Here is a 22679-nt window from a genome sequence, read left to right on the forward strand (position 1 = left end):
CTATGGTTAATATTTTACTATTAACATTCACCGTTAGAGTACAAACTTGCTGTTACTTAGCTTTATAAACTTCTTTCAATGATAACCTCACCTAAACATAGCAATGAGGATATTGAGGAGTAAAACGTTGGCAAACAGAACGTATACAGCCATCAGCAGAGTCGCCACACCCCGCTCCTCAGGACAGCGGCGCTGTGGGTTTGTTGCGTAGATTGTCGCATTATATGTACAGTCTTCTCCGCCTGCTAGTCATAAAACAGGCAATCGAATATGTTTATTGTAGTAGGTAATTTTAAATTGATGTTTGTTTATTTTTATTATGACAATATTTGTAACCATGTTGGTCGTACAGGACATATAACTGTAATGTTTCTTTTCAACATTAAAGACAGTTGATGTGCTGATAAAATCATTGCTAAACATTCATAATAATAATGACCTCTTTACTACAACAATGTAACTCTATCAACACAATTATTAAAGCAAGAACAATAATCTTCATCAACAATGTAACTGATTTTAACAACAGAATCAATAAAGGAATTTGAACAGGAAATCATATTCTTTTGCAAATTTTGTTTTCCCGGTTTAAAGATAGAAATAGAAGTTTTTTTGTTTTTGTATTTTGCTTTTTAGACACCTTTTAAGTTAAAAGCGGTTCAGTAAGGTGGTTTGATTCACGTCCGGATTCTTACCTTTTGGCAAGTCGTCACTATCTCGGCAGTTTAATCTTGCTACATTGACATGCATTGGAAATAAATCCTTATCAGAATAGAATTTTGAAATGTATGTAGGTATGTTTTTCATTGCAAACCATTGGTGGCAGACAAGATATAATTATTTCGCCGTATATTTTTATCCATATATCAAATTAATAAAAGAACGGTATCAACATTCTAATCTTTATACAGTACTTTACTAGGATATATAAAATACCTTAAAATTAATGCAAAAATATTCATTAAAAGAGAAGAATCGTGTTATCGATAAAACGCGATGCAGACGGAAATAAAGACCTATATTTACAGCAGTATCTCAGACAAATTTACTACATATCATTCCGCTTCCTATCTGAAAAAAACCTTTTTCTCGAATGATCGGGTATTTTTGTTTAAGATTTTAAAAGAAGGAAAACAATATTCAGTAAAAACTGTTCAGCAATAAATATTGTTTTATATTTCAAGGTCATTAGCTTTCATTTTTAAAAATAGTATATATTATTGACACCAGAGGGTCGGGGCTCACTATGTTACCTTCGTATTCCTCCAGAAAGAGTTCTCCATACAGTGTCCAGTAGCCTTTACGGAGGATCTGTCGGATCAAAGATACCCTAAGCACAGAGTTGGGAAACATGATGGCGTATGTAGAGATCGAGTATGACAGGACGAACACCATCAAGATAATTAAGAAGAACACCAGGTCTATCATCTGATAAAGGCAGACAAAAAACTAGCAATTCATATTCAAATACTAACAATTTGTCTTGGTTTTTTATGTTTGTTACCGGATACTTTGAAATGTTCTGCTTTCAGAGAGTGAATTTCATTACCTTTTACTTTATTTCATGTTGAAAACATATGATTTAACAATGGGAAGTTTATTTCGTATATTAGCAATGGCATGCTGTGAATTAAAGACAGGATTTCTTGAATAATAAGTTTGCAAAATTTAATGTAGAAAGAAGAATGGAATGATATTCACCATTCTTCTAATCATGATTATCTTTGGCCCAAGCTCTTTGTGAACCGTGAAAACATGCAGGATTCGGAAGAAAAAGGACATAAGACAGAAGCTGTAGGCAACACGGGCGGCGCTGATTGTCTCCGGGCAGAACCTAAGAATGGCCGCCAGAATAAACAGGCCGATTGTCAGCACGTCCACCTTATTCCAGCTGTCACTCCAATATTCCTTCTTTTTCTTCAGAAATTTCTGCCAAAGGGCAACCCTTGTGAACTCTTCGTCTCTTTTTACTTGTGATGTGGAACAAAACTAAACAGGTATCAAGATGGATGAAAGTTAGCATCATTATATATAGGCACGCTTAATGTGCAATTATAAACTGAACGTTTATCATATAGATCGTCGGAGTATCATCTCTGAAACATGAATTCGTTGTTCAACAAAGAATATAATTATTTCATACGATATTTTTATTTTTCGGCGAAAATGGAAATATCTGTTTTGGTGACAGTCACACATTGTAGAGTTTTAAATCTGATGTGAATAAATGCATACTATTAATACTAAATAATTCATGTCCAGATATGTCAGCAAGACTTTTTATTATCTTTAAATATTATTTATGAAAAAAAACAACATTTTTGTCTTGTATAGAGAAGAAATGTAAAGCAAAAATTCTTTTAAGAGAAATTGATCTTTTATTTGGCAATTCAGATCGGGATCAGATTGTTTTTTATAATGATCTGTCAGATTTAAAAAAAAATAAGCAATATCATTTCTAAAACTCGCTTTCTTATAAAAATACAAAAAAGAATCGTATAAATTAGTGGATGTATCCTTCTTTGAACAACGAAATTATGTTTTAGAAATGAAAATTTTATGAAACATTCCAACTTAAGGTGGTATGGAACAGCTGTCTATATCAATGTGGTTTAAAGTATATTAAAATCAAATAAATCCCGACGGGATTCGAAATATGACTTACGGATTTGTTTCGTAATTAACGCCCTAACCCATTTTTGCACTACGCCTTTATGCGAAAAATGTAGCAACGAAAAAAAGTATGCTTAATTTTACTGTTTATTTTGATAGGAGGTTTGATATGTTTTCTCCTTTTTTGAAGAAAAAGTTCATACCTGTCTCATCTCCTCGATCATCAAGGTCAGAATCCATATGAAAATGATGATTTCACAGGATCCCATTTCAGGAGAGAACTCTATTAATAGCATATAGCTAAAAATTCCCAGGAAAATAAAGTAAGCAATCTACAAAAAAAAAAATGTAGCAAGATGTTAAATGAAGTTTTCTAACCTTCTAAGATGTATTTTTATAAAACGTTTAAATGAATATACTAATTAAAACATTTTAATGGTGTGTATTTACAACACTGTGCGCAAAAATCATGACAGGTGCTGTGTAAATGCTTTTGATCCTGTGGAGATGCCATCTGATTCCTTGCAGCTTCTTTTTCGTGTATCCTTCTATGCTTCTGTTAGAAACAAAATTAAATGTGCAGTTTACAAATTGGATTTGTAACTTAGAAGCTTGAAAGGTAAACGTGTATACGAGTACTTTAATCATATAGTATTTCATAATGCAACCACTGTACACCTATATGTTTTTAAATACACGATCGAATATTTTCTTAATTTTGAATGTTTGAGTTATAATCAATGAATTCAGTGTGGTTTGTGTCTACATATGGCAGTTCTCACTCTGAATTCTGTCGTGACCATCCATCTTTGACACTGCAGTACGCCGAAGATCTGATTGGTTCGGATGTAAGTCGTTTCTTAAATGAAAACAAAAGGAATTAATTAATCTTTGACATTGTAAAAAGTATTATATCCCCAAGTACCCAAACTCCGTCACCATAAGCAAAAAACATCCTGCGTTTCTCTGTAAATTAAACTGAAACGTTATAATTTATAATATTGTTAACAAAAATATTTTTATTATTATTCAAATAAGCCCTCTGAATACGACGATTATCACACGTGGTATCATATCCTATGAACCTAACTCCGTCTATCTTTCTCATGCCATTCATACTTACGAGATTCATCTGTCGTTCCAGAGTTCCGTGTCTGGATCTTATGCTGGGGCTGTTTGATCTGATGGATTTGTTTGACTGATCTTCTTTCACGTAGTAGTACACTTCCTTCACTTTCAGAAGAAAAAGTCCCAGAAAAACAGGTGATATGAGCAGCTGCAATATGGGACTAAACGTTTCAGATGATATATAGAGGAGAAAAGGATGCAAATCGTCTAAACGATGCATAGGGATATGGGAAACGCTTTACCCATAACCAAAATGACGGTTGGAAAAATCTTTAAAGTGATGACAGGTTTTGAATGAAAAAAAGAAGTCAAAGATATTAATTTTTAAAGCTTTTCCTATAATAAACCTACCCGAAAAGTGCCATTTTCTAGCGCCAAATTCCCCATCCAGACATTGCGGAAAAAGTCCTGACAAGCCGGATGTGAGATGAACTGCTTGTTGTCGGACTTGACCGCTATCTTCAAACAGTTTGCTTCACCAAACTGCTCGTGTCTGCGAATCAGCAACACGTTGGTTTTCTTCTCGTCTGCTTCAAAACATTCGGTCAAAACACCCATCGCAAGGTCGCCAAATTCCCTTAAATGCATGTTTTTGTTTATGAATATGAATTGTAAGCCACCGTGCGTTTCACTAATTGATTGTTTGTGGATATTTAAGGGTAGAGAAACTGTTCTATTTGTGTGGTAAAGTTAATTACTGGTTTTTTTAATATCAAAAAAAGAATTAATGTTTATAATGCACACACAGAAATTAGCAAATGAAATGTAACTAGCATCCCAAATTGTAATATTTATTATTTCGAAATCCTATTACACACATGACTGATATAGAGGCATCTGACGTTTCAAATTTTTCTCATAATAAATATAAATACCCTATACCTTATATTTAATCTTGAATTTATTTCAAACTGTCACATCAGTTGAATTTTTTCTTTAAAACTCATCAGTAAAAATTTTTTGCGATACTCCCCGTCTCCCGATCGGTCATTTAACATTGAGGATTATAACCGATTCAGCCAAAACGGTGCATTGCACTAGTCATTAATAAAAATAATCTCTCAATCTGCATCCACTGCCCTAGATATGCGACAAATGGCTAAAGGGTGGACGGAAGTTAACATTATTGCGTCAAACTTTGGAAATCTCTTCCAAATATAGCACTGATATAAGAATTCAAAAGGGATAATTCATTGTATAAAGTGTCAATCATAACGTTTAGTACACAGAGTTTAAAACTGCATATATTTTTAAATATTTGAAACAAACACACGGTGCAGTGAAATCTCATTTAACTATGGGTGACAACTTCCGCCTACCCTTTAGACATTTATCGCATATCTAAGACAGTAGATGCAGAATGAGGGATGATTTGTCTTAAAGACAGGTGTAATGCACCATTATGGTTGGATTGATTGTAAGCATAGATGTTGAATGACCGATCGGGAGACGGAGAGGATCACAAAATAATTTTACTGATAAGTTTTAAGCGAAATGCCATCTGATGCGATAGTTTATATTAAATCCAAGATGGCGGCGATTGGTACCTTGTGTATTACTAGTATTAGGTCGAGAGAAATTATATTTATTATGAGAAAAATTTAAAACGTCAGGTTTCTGTGGATTGATAGTTGGGTGTTTCCCCCATTAACAAGCAACAATTTAATAATTTTATAAAATAAGGTCGCTAGTCTTAAGATAAGACTTTGTCGTTGACGAATTTGTACTTTAATGGCTTATAGCTTTTATGGTTAAAGCGAACAGTTAATTGATTCTTTGCAATATACATTTATATATTATCTTACAAGTTGTACAAGCGCAATCGTGATAAAAATGCTCTTAAATTCTCATGTTTTATTCAATTATGGAAGCCAGATTTATTTTAGATCACCTTATCTCAATTCAATACCAATAATCAGAGCAAGGCATACACAGAGATCAATAGTTAAACTTATCTTTGCAGTCTTGATATCAAAATGACATTATCGTAATGTGTTACTTATTTTCAACTCCATCTCAGCATAAACCATAAATCTGGGTAATTCATATCTATTTCAAAACAGCCTATGTATTTTTAGTGATTAGATCATCAATGGTGCATACTCTGCGTTCCTTGTCAGACTGTTACGTAACTCGGTATCGTCGGTCTTGGTCGCCATTGCGTTTAAAATCCCAAACGCCAACAAAGCGTACGCCGTGGCATCCTTCAATGAAGAACATGATTGTGATGAGACACCATACTGTTTGTATTCCACACCGCGAAAGCATTTCTTGACAAACTGTGCACGGCCAAAATCACCAAAAAAGGACGATTTTGAAAAAAGATCATTACTATAATTGCTGCTTTTTTCTTCAGTTTTATATATAGATTCACACCGGTGAAAATATTGAAAAATAATATAACAAGTATTTTATATCAACCTTTCTTTATATAAAGCAAAATTAGCAACTCAACCATACACGTAAAAAAAAATATTTACCTTTCCTTGCCTCCAAAACAATTTTGCCATATCCTGACGGTTCATCAAAACAGACCACAAGAATAGATCCTCAAAGGGAAGCTTGGATTCTTTCTTCCTGTTACTGCCGACTTTGATATAAACATTTTCTCATAAATTTCAAAAATTAATTTAAAATTAAAAAAATTGGATTGATAAATGACCAACTGAAAAAAAAAAGTCTCCACATATCAATTTCTGACTTCCAAGATCATTCCAACACCCCTTCCCCCAATAATAAATCTCAATTGGTTTACAGTAAACCATAATTGACTTCGGCAAATTGATGTCCTATGATAAATTTAAACTTGAAGCATGGAAGCTTAAACAATTCACAACTTAATATGTTTTACGGCGTGACCGTTGGGGCGAGCGCAGAAGGAACCACACATCTGTCATCATTGTTAAATGCAACCCGTGGATTTGCCCTAACCAAAAAACTGTGGCTTTGTCTCGAAAACTTTTACCACCGCAAGGAACCCGAAGTTATCAAACTTTTATTCCAATGGCCCTTTCCCAGGCTTATACACTTAAACAAAAAACCACCACTGAGCATTAATAAACTGTTAAAAAGATGTATTAAAATATTTTGGTAAACACAAAGCCGTTTTGGTTTTTTTTATGTAAATACAATTATGTTTTATCTTTTCTTTACCTTTTAATAATGATCATTAAAATCAGTAAACAATAAATTGTAAGTCTGTGTTATTTCTCATTTTGTTCCTTGTTGTTACCTGTGTTTTAATTATTTTCCTCTGTGACATCAATTTTGTTTTTAATCTTTTTAATTTTTGTACGCTATATAAGCGTTGTAGACATGTGCCCTCACCCGTTTTTTAGTGTGTGATATCCAACATTATTGAAAGGTTTGACCACATATGCAACTATAACAAATACATGTAGATATTCTAACAGTTTAATTTTTTTCTTTTATTTAATTATTACCAAATGACGTGGCTGCACGTAGATCTAATAATGATTAGACTTTTCTTCTTTAATAATTTTTTGTCACCTACCTAACGTATGCATATATGATTGGATCAATATGACAATAAATTTAGCATGGAACTTGCATGTGTATTTACTAAGCAAAAAACAAAATTATCAAAACAAAACTAATCAGCCAAAGAGTCACACTGATACTGAGTACCTCCTACACGTTACATCCAGCGCCGATGCTTGATCCACCTGTAAATGTATCGCGGGAACAACGCGAGATCACTGTGACGTCATACTTAACTTTCTTTTGCGCTCGACAGTTTTCGAAATTTGTCGGACAAATTCGGGGAAGGAAATGACGTCATGTCAGCAATAGTTCAGATAGGTACAGTTTTTTACGTAAGCATAACGTTATGTGTTGTTTACTTTAAAATACTTTAGAAGTATATTTTTTATTGTTGAATGAAAATAATGTATGCGATTTAAAGGTAAGAATTTTCCGTAGAAACGCTTCCTGTTCCACCATGTTGCTATGCATCACAAAGGATTATTGGGATATGTAGAACATTTTCACGCGGGTCCACAAAATTTTCTTTGATCAATGTGTAGATTTCAACTCGAATTTCCTCCGTTCGTACACGTTGTCTATGGAGCTCGCTACGCGAGCGGCGATTCGCGCCGCCTCGCTGCGCTCGCTATAATACAACCAAGAATAAATAGACTTGAATAGTATGATGTATCATCAAAACATATCACTCATTTCAATACCTCATAATGACTTATAATAATTGTTAAATGTCTATTTGGCCTTAAAGACAAAATGAATGACACTCACATTGTGACGTTTGATTGGCTGGTCGGGTTGCGTACGGTTCAACGTTAATGTCAATTAACATCTTTATTAATCTCTTGATGTCTTTTATTGTTACATCCGTCCCAAACTGTCAATGAAATTATAATTTTTCAACGTAGTAATATCCTATGAAAATTATAAATCCGCCTTTTAATTTCCTCAAGACTTTTGGTTGTTCTTCAGAACATGTATCACATATCAATAATACTTACGCAGTTATGTTTTCTTTTGACTCTACATATCAGTTCCTTAAGAAGTGAGTGATCAGGTATCTAAAAAGTGATCAGAACCTCAGTAGTAGTGAATTGATCTATTAATAATAATAATATATATCGTCAGCCGGATAGGGGTATAATGTAACACGTGCATTTTATAAATATCGAACTGCTTATGATATACAACAATATCATTATGATCATTGTACATGACAAGTTTTTTTTTTATAATTTTAGAGAATCACATATAAATGTATACTGTGCGTACGTACTACTTTTCTTTTAAAGTAATATTTTTATAAAACTTAACTTTTACATTTAAAATTCATTTCAACAATGAAAAGCCAATCATTAAAATCAGAGCCAAAATGAATGCTTATGTCAAATTATTGAGTTACCTCCAGTCGAAATCTCTATTAATACCAATAAGAAATCATAACGACACGTTTTTGAATACTGTGTTTTCTGATTTTATCTGCTAAGCTCAAGTGCTTGTAAACATGTCATATATGATTTACAAATATACTAACTGTACTGTATAGCATGAGTAAACGTTCAGTTGTAAGAAAATCTTTGAGTGACGTTCCACAGTCAAGAAATAGGTCCACAAAGTCCACCCGGTCCTGTTTGATGGCAGAGTAAAGGATTTCATGCAGACTTCCCGGCTAAATATAAACATGATGATATCAGAAATTTCTTGAAAAATATATCACTGCCTGTATCGTAAGTAGGACTAAACAACTGCAGCATATTCACATTCGATAAAATAATACAAATAACTAGACACGATCTCGTTGCGAGCAACGAGGAGGTCTTCCGTCTGATTTTAGAATTTGTTCTATCTTGATTTTGCTATTTAACAGCTAAACATGATTTTGAATAAAAAAACAGGGTCTACATTCTAGGGGGCCAGATACTATTTTGCTACAGGTGTAAGAGCTTTGTTCAACAAGTGTTTAGAATTCGTCACTGTTCTTGAGATATCTTAGAAGAAAAAGTTTTAGGGGCCGGTTCCTTATCTCCTTATTGGAGCCGCTGAACCAAATTTTGAAGATTGCATGTTGTTAGGTACATCATTTTTAGCATCTTTTCTTCTATACTGCATTTCAAAATATTTTTTCTTTTTGATATATAGGTGGTCAAAATTCTGGACTTTTGGCCCCTAAAAAACTCTCATTACATAACACATGACATTACACTGCTTGGATACATAATTGTAAGATAAACATAATTTGCTTCTATAGCCTTTCACAAAATATCCCTCAGTAAAGAGCTACAGATGAAAGACTTTAGAGCCCTTTGGTCCCCTAATTTGAGGGGCCAGCCCCTTTTTCTTGATATAAAATAAAAGGTCATTTAAATTTCAACACATTTTGTTTAACAAGTGTTAAGAGATGTGTTACCGTTCTTGAGATATATAGGAAAGAACGTTTTAGGGGCCGATCCCTTAACTCCTTATGGGGGCCATTTAACGAAATTTTGAAAATTGCATATTATTTAGTACATCATTTTGAGCATCTTTACTTCTATACTTTATTGTAAAATGTTTTTCCTTTCTGAGATATGGGTAATCAAAATTCTGGACTTTTGGCCCTAAAAACCCCTAATTACGTAACACGCGATAAAATCATTACATTGCTTGGATAAATAACTGCAGGATAAACATTTTTGCTTCTATAACTGTTCACAAAATATCCCTCAGTAAAGGGCTACAGATAAAAGACTTTAGAGCCCTTTGGTCCCCTAATTTGAGGGGCCAGCTCCTTTTTTTTGACATCAAATAGAAGGTCATTTAAATCTCAACACATTTTGTTCAACAAGTGTTTAGGAATGTTTTACCGTTCTTGATATATATTGGAAAGAACGTTTTAGGGGCCGATCCCATAACTCCTTATAGGGGCCATTTAACGAAATTTTGAAAATTGCATATTATTTAGTACATCATTTTGAGCATCTTTACCTCTATACTTTATTTCAAAATATTTTTCCTTTCTAAGATATGGGTGATCAAAATTCTGGACTTATTGGCTCTTAAAAACCCCTAATTACGTAACACATGATAACATCATTACATTTATTGGATACATATCTGTAAGATAAACATATTTGCTTCTATAACTGTTCACAAAATATCACTCAGTAAAGGGCTACAGATGAAAGACTTTAGAGCCCTTTGGCCCCTTAATTTGAGGGGCCAGCCCCTTTTCCTTGATATCAAATGAAAGGTCTTGTAAAAATAAATCTTTTTTGCATTACAAGTGTTAACAAAATATTTTTCAGAAAAGAGACAAACTAAGAAAACCATTAAAAATTACGACGTTTTTTTAGTCTCAATTTTCAGGACCAGGCGAGCTTAAACGCCTTTTGAGCATGACAAATATGAACGCCAAATAGCACATCTACAATCTCTTGTCTACAATCCCTGAAAGTTTGAACTCAATATCTTTTACCGTTTAGGAGGAGATCCCTGGACAAGCCGACCCTCTGAAAATCGTTAAAACGTCATTTTCTCAAGAACGGAAATGACGTCATCAAAATAAAAAAATGTATATTAAGTTCGGATTAATATCTATTAGATCTAAAAGTTTCACGAAAATCGGCTGAGCCATTTTCGAGAAATCGCCTGCACAAATTTTGTAAGAAAAAAAATAATAATAATAGGGAAAAAGAAACCGAACGAAAACAATAAGGTCTTCCGTTGGAAAACGGAAGACCTTAACTAGACACGATCTCGTTGCGAGCAACGAGGAGGTCTTCCGTCCGATTTTTAGAACAGGAAATGACCTTGCCTTTTATCTTCATCAACGAAACATATCAGGAAATGCAGATGTGATCTAAAAGAGCGATGGATGAAGGATTATACACCTGTAGGATCCTTAATTTTAAGGACCAGTCCCATTTTATTTCATATCAAATAAGAGGTCTATTGACTTAATAACAGGTCTAATAACCTGTAATAAAAAGAAACCGAAGAAAAAAAGAGGGCCTTCCTTTGTAAACGGAAGACCCTAATAACAATAAGAATAGAAGGGTCTTCCGCTGAAGACGGAAGACCCTAATAATAAAAGACTGTATTTGTCTAAATCTTAATTGAAGAGTGTTTTTCAACTTGTACTACAGTCCAACAACCCTTTTATGTTGATTATTTTAGTTAGAAAATTAAATAAAAAGCAGAGAAAGAAATAGAGAGAAAGAACAAATCTTGGCTCCGGCGAGATTAGAACACACAGCCTTTGCAGGTGTCTCAAAACATGGCTGACGCGAAATAATTCCCGAATTTGTGTTTGAATTTGGGGCGTTTTCGCCCGGGAGAAGAGCTGAATTTTTGTATGAGATGAAAAACAAAGTGTAAGATGTCTGACTATTTAGGTTTGGTAACAGTGCGAGGTCATTTGAAATATTGACGCGTGTTTTTGTCTGGAGGGGGGTGAAAAGACCCGAGCTTGATTTTCGTCGTAAATAAATCGAAAATAGAATTTTGAGGTGTGGATCTCGGATTCGTGTAACAACTATTAGGGGAAGTACTAAAACAATGACTGATGCAGTTTACCCATGTATTTCAGTGTTGAGAATTTTTGTTCGTGTCGTTTACTATTATGTTTGACTGTTTTATTTCAGCAGGATTGACAGAATCTTTATAAATGTAGAAATAACGAAATCAGTAACACGTAAATTTATTCGGTAAAAATTTGATGCAGTAATTTCCACAGTTCTAACATTCATAAGTAGTTCACACGCTATCGTAGATTCAGACTAAACGGAAAAAAAGTAATATACATGCAACAGAAATATTACGTGGCTGCACAGGGGCCAAGCCCATTTCAACATTAATTTCAATGAAACCATACATAAAGAAAGAGGTCGAACTCTGACCCAGATAGAAAACTACCAGCTCGCTTCAAAATCCTAAAAAATCAATTAATCTTTAAAACACTCGCAACGTGCATGTATTTTTCATAAAAGTAATGTCTGAGATACACTCCTGCCGAATTTTAAGTTGATGGGTCTTACAATAGGGGAGATATACGCATTATTCTCTCGAAGTCGCCAGTTTATTTTTACTCGGACATTTACCGGTCCAGAGCTCACGATGGGATTTTGCCTATGACAACAGCAGTATTGCAACAAGTCGAGAAACATTTGCAATAATCTTTTAAAATCTTACATCAAACGCAATTTATGGATTTACTTTTTACTTTTAAAGTTTTCAGAAATAAAATATATAAAATGCCATAACATTTACATGCTAAACACGACATATGTATGATGAGAAAGAGAGAGAGAGAGAGAGAGAGAGAGAGAGAGAGAGAGAGAGAGAGAGAGAGAGAAATCAATCAGAAATCGATTTGATCAGAGACATAAATAACATTTACGTCTCTGATTTGATAAAGAAATTTATAATTGTTTTATCTGCTTTTTCATATGTATTATATTTCTTTTTGTCTCAAGTTTTTCTTTGCCGACAATAACTGCATAATAAAAAATTCTGGTAAGTCAGCAAATAAAATAACCTACATCATTAGAAATATAGTATGATTATTTATTCCCCATTTTCCCGAATCCAAACGATACCCTAGTGTTATGTCTAAATGACCAATGTTAAGCATTCAGTTGATAATAAAAATCGGTTTTTTTTAAATCCCAGACAGTCAATAGATTTGTTATTAAATCATTGAACAGTGAATTTCAAAAAATAACATCCGTAGACAATATCCCGTAACTAGAAAAAAATACGTATTTACTTTTTTTACGTCAAATGTACATTAGCCTCTAGCCTCATTACTCCATGTTACCTGTAGTAGATCTTTGAGAGAGAGAGAGAGAGAGAGAGAGAGAGAGATTTTAATGTTCAGGAATTCAATATAAACGCAACATTTGTCAATAAACGCATGTATACATGCATACATGTACATATCTAAATGTTTGAATAAATACAAAACAACCTTTCTTTTTAAGCCATGTGAAATACTAAAAACGTTGGTGCATTGCTAAATGTTGTGTGTATACAATCATTGAAATGGCGGCATTTCTTTGATGCCGGCAAAGCGATCCAGTGAACTCTGATGCGGTCGAACTGCAGGGGTGCTTCGGCGGCATGTCTTTGATGCCGGCAATGCGACAATCGTCCGAATTTAGCGAGCAGTTGACAGAAAAGAGCTCTATATTTGTACTGAAAAAAAGCCGCTATTATTTTTATTTATGACAAAAAGAAAACGGAAAACATTCAAATCCATCATTATAAAGATAAAATCGTTAAACAAAACACAGTTAAGCAAGAACAAATAATCGGCACTCGGGGACTGAACCCGGGTCGCCTGGACACAAGTCCACCACTCTAACGACTGAGCTACGCGGACTCTCGCTTCAGAACTTTGGAGCCCAAAATCTCGAGAATGCATGGATCGATTTTAAAACAGACTTCATATTCAGAGGTTTTTAGAGTGTCTCTATCGAATAGTAACATAAAAAAAATTCAAGTTCAAAAAATTGAAAAATTAAGGTTTTTCATTTCCTTCCGCTGACGACCGGAAGTGACGGCAGACGTTCGGATATGCGTAGTACACTGCGGCCGTTCACTTTCTACGATCTCTGAAAATTTGAAAGTTCTATCTTAAAAAATTTTGGAGAAAACTTGTGAACAAGCAAAAACATAAAATCTTTAATATCTCGGGACCGGAAGTGACGACCAAAAAAATCCCACGTACTTTTCTTACACATGTTGTCATAAACAAGATCTGAAAGTTTTATCAAAATCGACTGAAGCGTTTTTGAGAAAACGTGGGAGAAAAAAAAAAAGAATAATAACTAGACACGATCTCGTTGCGAGCAACGAGGAGGTCTTCCGTCCGCTGAAGACGGAAGACCCTAATAATAAAACACTGTTTTTGTCTAAATCTTAATTAAAGAGTGTTTTTCAACTTGTACTACAATCAAACACCCTTTTATGTTGAATATTTTAGTTAGAAAATTAGACAAAAAGGAGAGAAAGAAATAGAGAGAAAGAACAAATCTTGGCTCCGGCGAGATTAGAACACACAGTCTTTGCAGGTGTCTCAAAACATGGCTGACGCGAAATAATTCCCGAATTTGTCTTTGAATTTTGGGAGTTTCCGCCCGGGAGAGGAGCTGAGTTTTTGTATGAGATGAAAAACAACGTGTAAGATATCTGACTAGTCAGGTTTGGTAACAGTGCGAGGTCATTTGAAATATTGATGCGTGTTTGTGTCTGGAAGGGGGTTGAAAAGACCCGAGCTTGATTTTCGTCTTAAATAAATCGAAAATAGAATTTTGAGGTGTGGATATCGGATTCGGTTAACAACAATTAGGGGAAGTCCTAAAACAATGACTGATGCATTTTACCCATGTATTTCAGTGTTGAGATTTTTGTTCGTGTCGTTTTCTATTATGTTTGACTGTTTGATTTGATTGATAAAATATTTATAAATGTAGAAATAACGAAATCAGTAACACGTAAATTTTTTCGGTAAAAATTTGATGACAGTAATTTCAACAGTTCGAACATTCATAAGTAGTTCACACGCTATCGTAGATACAGACAAAATAGAAAACAAGAAATATACATGCAACAGAAATATAACGCGGCTGCTTACATCCCTTGTACTGTGTAAATTTTAAGTCTCCGTACAGGCTATACTCGCCGTTTGATCTCAGGAATTTCTTCTTAATTGTTCAATCCGCTGCATATTTGGCAGACAATAATAATGGGGTCCAAGGTTTTTTTCTACAGTCATGTCAAGCACGCCAATCGAAACTCAAATGCCCAAAAATTTATAACTCTCTTAAAAATGAACGAATATGTCTGGTCATTAGTACAGTAATCTAGAATTGAATTAGGTTGAAAATAAAGGCTCAAGATGAAAGATCCAGTAAAATAAGGCCAGAAAAACTAAATGATTTTGTGAATAGGAAGGGGGGGGGGGGTCGGTGCGTGTACAGTGTGTAAATTTAATTTCCACGTATAGGCAACAAGTGCCGTTTAATCTCAGGAATTTCGTCTTAATTGTTCAATCCGCTGCATATTTGACAGACAATAACAATGGGGTCAGAGGTTCATTTTCACGAATTTTCATTAGGATTGAGTGAAGGGCTTAGGAGTCAGAATTTTTTTTTACAGTACATGTCAAACACAACTAAAACTCAAATGCCAAAAGCTTCATAACTCTGTTAATAATGAACGAATTGGTCTGGTAATTAATACAGTAATCTAGAATGGTAATTAGTTGAAATTAAAGGTCGAAGATCAAAGATCAAGTAAATTCGGGCCCTAAAAACTAAATGATTTTATGAATTTGGAGGGGGGAGGGGGTCGGTCGGTGACTTCTATATTAAACGTAGAAAATTAAATTCTAAATATCACATATTGCAATATGTGGTATTAAATAAAATACATATGTTAAAAACAATGTATAAGCGTTGTTTGAAAGATGTAACTATTGATTTTTTTTTTTTTACATCTGTTTATTTTTAGGCTCAAACACTCATAAACGGGTGGTCAGTTTTCATATCTTGTCGCAGTCACCCGTTCGTTTGTATAGTTACGAGTATAAACTTCGGAGGTTTTTCTTAATCCCAGACAGGCGACAGATTTGTATCAGTATATAGACATGCACAAAAAAGGAAAAAGTACACCATCATTAATAAAAATGACTTTTTAGCGTTGATTTCCAATCAGTAAGAAGACAATCATTAAACAATGAATTTCAAATTATTTGAATCCATAGACATTATCCCATAACTTGAAATAAATACATGTATAATTTTTTGACGCCAATGTACATTTAGCCTCTATCCAATTTACTGCATGTTACCTGTACTTAGTTCTTATGTACTTTAGAGAGAGAGAGAGAGAGAGAGAGAGAGAGAGAGAGAGAGAGAGAGAGAGAGAGAGAGAGAGAGAGAGAGAGAGAGAGAGAGAGAGAGAGAGATTTTCTAGTTTTTTATAGTGTTTAGGGAATCAGTATATCAGCAACGTATGTCAATAAACGCATGCATACATGCAAGCGTGTATCTATATATGTGAACAAATACTAATCAGTCCTCCTTTTAAAGCCATGTAGAATAACGTTGGTGCATTGCTAAATTTTGTGTGCATACAGTCATTGAGATGGCGGCATTTCTTTGATGCCGGCAAAGCGACCCAGTGAACTCTAATGCGGTCGTACTGCAGGGGCGCTTCGGCGGCATGTCTTTGATGGCGGCGATGCGAACTGCTGACAAAAACGAGCTCTATATTTGTACTAAGAAAGCTGTTATTATTTTTATTTATGATAAAAATAAAACGGAAAACAATAAAAACCATCATTTTAAAGGTAAAATCCTTAAACAAAACAAAATTAGGGAAGAACAAATAATCGGCACTCCGGGATGGAACCCGGGTCGCCTGGGCACAAGTCCAACACTCTAACGACTGAGCTACGCGGACTCTCGCTTCAGAATTTTTGAACTCAAAATTTCGGGAATGCCTGGATCGATTTTAACACGAATTTCATATTCTGAAGTGTTTTAAGCGTCTCTATCGAATAAAACATAAATGAAATTCAAATCTAAAAATTTGAAAAATTAAGGTTTTTCATTTCCTTCCGGTGACGACCGGAAGTGACGGCAGACGTTCGGATATGCGAAGGGCACTGCGGCCGTTCACTCTCTACCTTCTCTGAAAATTTGAAGGTTCTATCGTAAATACTTTTTGAGAAAAATCGTGAACAAGCAAAAACGTAAAATCTTTAATATCTCGGTACCGGAAGTGACGATCAAAAAAAGCCCGTGTACTTTTCTTACAAATTTTGTCATGAATAAGATCTGAAAATTTCATGAAAAATGGCTGAAGCATTTTTGAGAAAACGTGACAGAAAAAAAAACAATAAAAACTAGACACGATCTCGTTGCGAGCAACGAGGAGGTCTTCCGTCCGATTTTTAGAAGAGGAAATTACCTTGCCTTTTATCTTCATCAACGAAACATATCAGGAAATGCAGATGTGATCTAAACGAGCGATGGATGAAAGATTATACACCCCGTTGGATCCCTAATTTAAAGGACCAGCCCCATTTTATTTCATATCAAATTAGGTCTTTTGACCTAATAACAGGTCTAATGACCTGTAATAAAAAGAAACCGAAGAAAAAAAAGAGGGTCTGCCTTTGTAAACGGAAGACCCTAATAACAATAAGAATAGAAAGGTCGTCCGCTTAAGACGGAAGACCCTAATAATAAAAGACTGTTTTTGTCTAAATCTTAATTGAAGAGTGTTTTTCAACTTGTACTACAGTCCAACAACCCTTTTATGTTGAATATTTTAGTTAGAAAATTAAATATAAAGGAGAGAAAGAAATAGAGAGAAAGAACAAATCTTGGCTCCGGGGAGATTAGAACACACAGCCTTTGCAGGTGTCTCACGCAAAATAATTCCCGTATTTGTCTTTGAATTTGGGACGTTTCCGCCCGGGAGAGGGGCTGAATTTTTGTATAAGATGAAAAACAACGTGTAAGATGTCTGACTATTCAGGTTTGGTAACAGTGCGAGGTCATTTAAAATATAAATGCGTGTTTATGTCTGGAGGGGGGTGAAAAGACCCGAGCTTGATTTTCGTCTTAAATAAATTCGACAATAAAATTTTGAGGTGTGGATCTCGGATTCGGTTAACAACAATTAGGGAAAGTCCTAAAACAATGACTGATGCATTTTACCCATGTATTACGTGTATAAACTTCGGAGGTTTTTCTTAATCCCGACAGGCAACAGATTTGTATCAGTATATAGACATGCACAAAAATAAGAAAAAAAGTATACCATCTTTCATAACAATGACTTTTTAGCGTTGACTTCCAATCAGTAAGAAGACAATCATTAAACAATGCATTCAAAATTATTTGAATCCATAGACATTATCCAGTAACTTGATATAAAATATGTCATTTTTTTGGACGCCAATGTACATTTAGCTTCTATCCACTTTACTCCGTGTTACCTGTACTAGTTCTTATTCAAATGCTAAAACATTTGTACTTTAGAGAGAGAGAGAGAGAGAGAGAGAGAGAGAGAGAGAGAGAGAGAGAGAGAGAGAGAGAGAGAGAGAGAGATTACGGTGTTTTATAATGTTCAGGAAATCAATATATAAGCAACCTAGGTCAATAAACGCATGTATACATGCATGTGTGTATCTATATATGGGATTAAATACTAAGCAGTCCTCCTTTTTAAGCCGAGTAGAATAACGTGGGTGCATTGCTAAATGTTGTGAGCATACAGTCATTGAGATGGCGGCATTTCTTTGATGCCGGCAAAGCGACCCAGCGAACTCTAATGCGGTCTAACTGCATGGGCACTTCGGCGGCATGTCTTTGATGTCGGCGATGCAAAGAGCGTCGGAATTTAGAGAGCTGCTGACAGAAAAGAGCTAGATATTTGTCCTGATAACAATGCCGCTATTTTTTTTTTATTTATGACAAAAATAAAACGGAAAACATTCAAATTCATCATTTTAAAGATAAAACCATTAATCAAAACTCAAATAAGAGAGAAAAAAGATTCGGCACTCAGGGACTGAACCCGGGTCGCCTTGGCACAAGTCCACCACTCTAACGACTGAGCTACGCGGACCCTCGCTTCAGAACTTTGGAGTCCAAAATCTCAAGAATGCGTGGATCGATTTTAAAACGAATTTCATATTCAGAAGTTTTGAGAGAGTCTCTATCGAATGAAAAAATAGAAAAAATTCAAATCCAAAAAATTAAAAAATTAAGGTTTTTCATTTCCTTCCGGTGACAACCGGAAGTGACGGCGGACGTTCGGATATGCGAAGGGCACTGCGGCCGTTTACTCTCTACCTTCTCTGAAAATTTCAAAGTCCTATCATGAATACTTTTTGAGAAAAATCGTGAACAAGCAAAAACATAAAAATTTTAATATCTCGGTACCGGAAGTTACGACTAAAAAAATCTCGTGTAATTTTCTTACAAATTTTGTCATGAGTAAGATCTGAAAGTTTCATGAAAATCGGCTGAAGCGTTTTTGAGTAAACGTGACAGAAAAAAAAAAAATAATAACTAGACATGATCTCGTTGCGAGCAACGAGGAGGTCTTCCGTCGGATTTTTAGAAGAGGAAATGACCTTGCCTTTTATCTTCATCAACGAAACATATCAGGAAATGCAGATGTGATCTAAAAGAGCGATGGATGAAGGATTTTACACCCCGCTGGATCCCTTATTTAAAGGACCAGCCCCATTTTATTTCATATTAAATAAGAGGTCTTTTGACCTAATAACAGGTCTAATGACCTGTAATAAAAAAAAACCGAAGAAAAAAAAGAGGGTCTGCCTTTGTAAACGGAAGACCCTAATAACAACAAGAATTGAAGGGTCTTCCGCTGAAGAAGGAAGACCCTAATAATAAAAGACTGATTTTGTCTAAATCTTAATTGAATAGTGGTTTTCAACTTGTACTACAGTCTAACAACCCTTTTATGTTGAATATTTTAGTTAGAAAATTAAATAAAAAGGAGAGAAAGAAATAGAGAGAAAGAACAAATCTTGCCTCCGGCGAGATTAGAAAACACAGCCTATGCAGGTGTCTAAAAAACATGGCTGACGCGAAATAATTCCCGAATTTGTCTTTGAATTTGGGGCGTTTCCGCCCGGGAGAGGAGCTGAGTTTTTCTATGAGATGAAAAACAACGTGTAAGATGTCTGCCTATTCAGGTTTGGTAACAGTTCGAGGTCATTTGAAATATTGATGCGTGTTTGTGTCTGGAGGGGGGTGAAAAGACCCGAGCTTGATTTTCGTCTTAAATAAATCGAAAATAGAATTTTGAGGTGTGGATCTCGGATTCGGTTAACAACAATTAGGGGAAGTCCTAAAACAATGACTAATGCATTTTACCCATGTATTTCAGTGTTGAGAATATTTGTTCGTGTCGTTTACTATTATGTTTGACTGTTTTATTTCAGCAGGATTGATAAAATCTTTATAAATGTAGAAATAACGAAATCAGTAACACGTAAATTTATTCGGTAAAAAATTGATGACAGTAATTTCCACAGTTCTAACATTCATAAGTAGTTCACACGCTATCGTAGATACAGACTAAACGGAAAACAAGAAATATACATGCAACAGAAATATTACGCGGCTGCTTACATCCTTTGTACTCTGTAAATTTTAAGTCCCTGTACAGGCTATACTCGCCGTTTGATCTCAGGAATTTCTTCTTAATTGTTCAATCCGCTGCATATTTGGCAGACAATACGAATGGGGTCCGAGGTACATTTACACAAAATGTCATTAGGATTGAGTAAGGGGCTCGGGAGTTAGAATTTTTTTCTACAGTACATGTCAAGCACGCCAATCGAAACTCGAATGCCCAAAAATTCATATCTTTCTTAAAAATGGACGAATAGGTCTAGTCATTAGTACAGTAGTCTAGACTTGAACTAGGTTAAAAATAAAGGTTCAAGACGACAGATCCAGTAAAATCAGGGCAGAAAAACTAAATGATTTTGTGAAAAGGAAAGGGGGGGGGGGTCGGTGGGTGTACTGTGTATATTTAATTCCCCGTATAGGCAACAAGCGCCGTTTAATCTTAGGAATTTCGTCTTAATTGATCAATCCGCTGCATATTTCACAGACAATTAGAATGGGGCCGAGGTTCATTTTCACGAATTTTTTTTAGGATTGAGTGAAGGGCTTGGGAGTTAGATTTTTTTTTTATAGTACATGTCAAACACGACAATTGAAACTCAAATGCCAAAAACTTCATAACTCTGTTATTAATGAACGAATTGGTCTGGTAATTAGTACAGTAATCTAGAATGGTAATTAGTTGAAATGAAAGACCCAAGATCAAAGACCAAGTAAAATCGGGCCAGAAAAACTAAATGATTTTATGATTGGGAGGGGGGGGGGGGGTCAGTCGGTGACTTCTATATTAAACGTAGAATATTAAATTCTAAATATCACATATTACACAATATTTCTAAATAAAATACATATGTTAGAACAATGTATAAGCGTTGTTTGAAAGATGTAACCATTGATTTTTTTTTTTTACATCTTTGTATTCTTAGGCTCAAACACTCATAAACGGGTAGTCAGTTTTTAAACCTTGTCGCAGTCACCCGTTCGTTTGTATAGTTACGTGTATAAACTTCGGAGGCTTTTCTTAATTCCGACAGGCAACAGATTTGTATCAGTATATAGACATGCACAAAAAAAGGAAAAACTACACCATCTTTAATAAAAATGACTTTTTAGCGTTGACTTCCAATCAGTAAGAAGACAATCATTAAACAATGCATTTAAAATTATTTGAATCTATAGACATTATCCCGTAACTTGATAAAAAAATATGTATAATTTTGGACGCCAATGTACATTTAGCTTCTATCCACTTTACTCCATGTTATCTGTACTAGTTCTTATTCAAATGCTAAAACATTTGTACTTTAGAGAGAGAGAGAGAGAGAGAGAGAGAGAGAGAGAGAGAGAGAGAGAGATATTACATAGTGTTTTATAATGTTCAGGAAATCAATATATAAGCAACTTAGGTCAATAAACGCATGTATACATGCATGTGTGTATCTATATATAAGCAGTCCTCCTTTTTAAGCCGAGTACAATAACTTGGTGCATTGCTAAATGTTGTGACAGTGTGCATACAGTCATTGAGGTGGCGGCATTTCTTTGATGCCGGCAAAACGACCCAGCAAACTAATGCGGTCGAACTGCATGGGCACTTCGGCGGCATGTCTTTGATGTCGGCGATGCAAAGAGCGTCGGAATTTAGAGAGCTGCTGACAGAAAAGAGCTCTATATTTGTACTGAAAAAAGCCGCTATTTTTTTTTATTAAGGACAAAAATAAAACGGAACACATTCAAATCCATCATTTTAAAGATAAAACCATTAATCTAAAAACAAATAAGAGAGAAAAAAGATTCGGCACTCAGGGACTGAACCTGGGTCGCCTGGGCACAAGTCCACCACTCTAACGACTGAGCTACGCGGACCCTCGCTTCAGAACTTTGGAGTCAAAAATCTCAAGAATGCGTTGATCGATTTTAAAACGAATTTCATATTCAGAAGTTTTGATAGCGTCTCTATCGAATGAAAAAATAAAAGAAATTGAAATTTTTTTTTAAAAATTATGGTTTTTCATTTCCTTCCGGTGATGACTGGAAGTGACTGCGGACGTTCGGATAAGCGGGAGACACTGCGGCTAAAGACTCTCTACCACCACCGAAAATTTGAAAGGTTTATCTTTGATACTTTTTGAGAAAACCTGTGAACAAGCAAAAACATAAAATCTTTAATATCTCGGTACCGGAAGGGACGACCAAAAATATGATTGATAAATTTCTTACAAATTTTGTGCTCAGTAAGATCTGAAAGTTTCATGAAAATCGGCTAAAGCATTT

The 22679-nt window shown here is 34.8% G+C and overlaps 1 protein-coding gene across 2 annotated transcripts in view; it reads right to left on the minus strand.

Moving 5' to 3' along the window:
* LOC105341917 (transient receptor potential cation channel subfamily M member-like 2) overlaps positions 1–22679 on the minus strand; it is a 38516-nt gene that overhangs the window by 2217 nt on the left and 13620 nt on the right. Inside the window, exons 11-23 of one of the 2 annotated variants that reach the window (XM_034458159.2) lie at positions 8777–8911; positions 8244–8303; positions 8014–8119; positions 6222–6331; positions 5845–5945; positions 4093–4318; positions 3737–3889; positions 3396–3472; positions 3064–3169; positions 2817–2945; positions 1702–1989; positions 1254–1428; positions 92–242 (exon numbers count right to left, since the gene is read on the minus strand). In XM_034458159.2, coding sequence (XP_034314050.1) covers positions 92–242; positions 1254–1428; positions 1702–1989; positions 2817–2945; positions 3064–3169; positions 3396–3472; positions 3737–3889; positions 4093–4318; positions 5845–5945; positions 6222–6331; positions 8014–8119; positions 8244–8303; positions 8777–8911 — 1817 coding nt within the window. Of the gene's footprint in view, positions 1–91; positions 246–1253; positions 1429–1701; positions 1990–2816; positions 2946–3063; positions 3170–3395; positions 3473–3736; positions 3890–4092; positions 4319–5844; positions 5946–6221; positions 6332–8013; positions 8120–8243; positions 8304–8776; positions 8912–22679 lie in introns of both variants that reach the window. The other variant, XM_034458156.2, reaches the window with a different exon arrangement.

This window comes from Magallana gigas, chromosome 5 (genome assembly GCF_963853765.1).
Source record: "Magallana gigas chromosome 5, xbMagGiga1.1, whole genome shotgun sequence".
Lineage (NCBI taxonomy): Eukaryota > Metazoa > Mollusca > Bivalvia > Ostreida > Ostreidae > Magallana > Magallana gigas.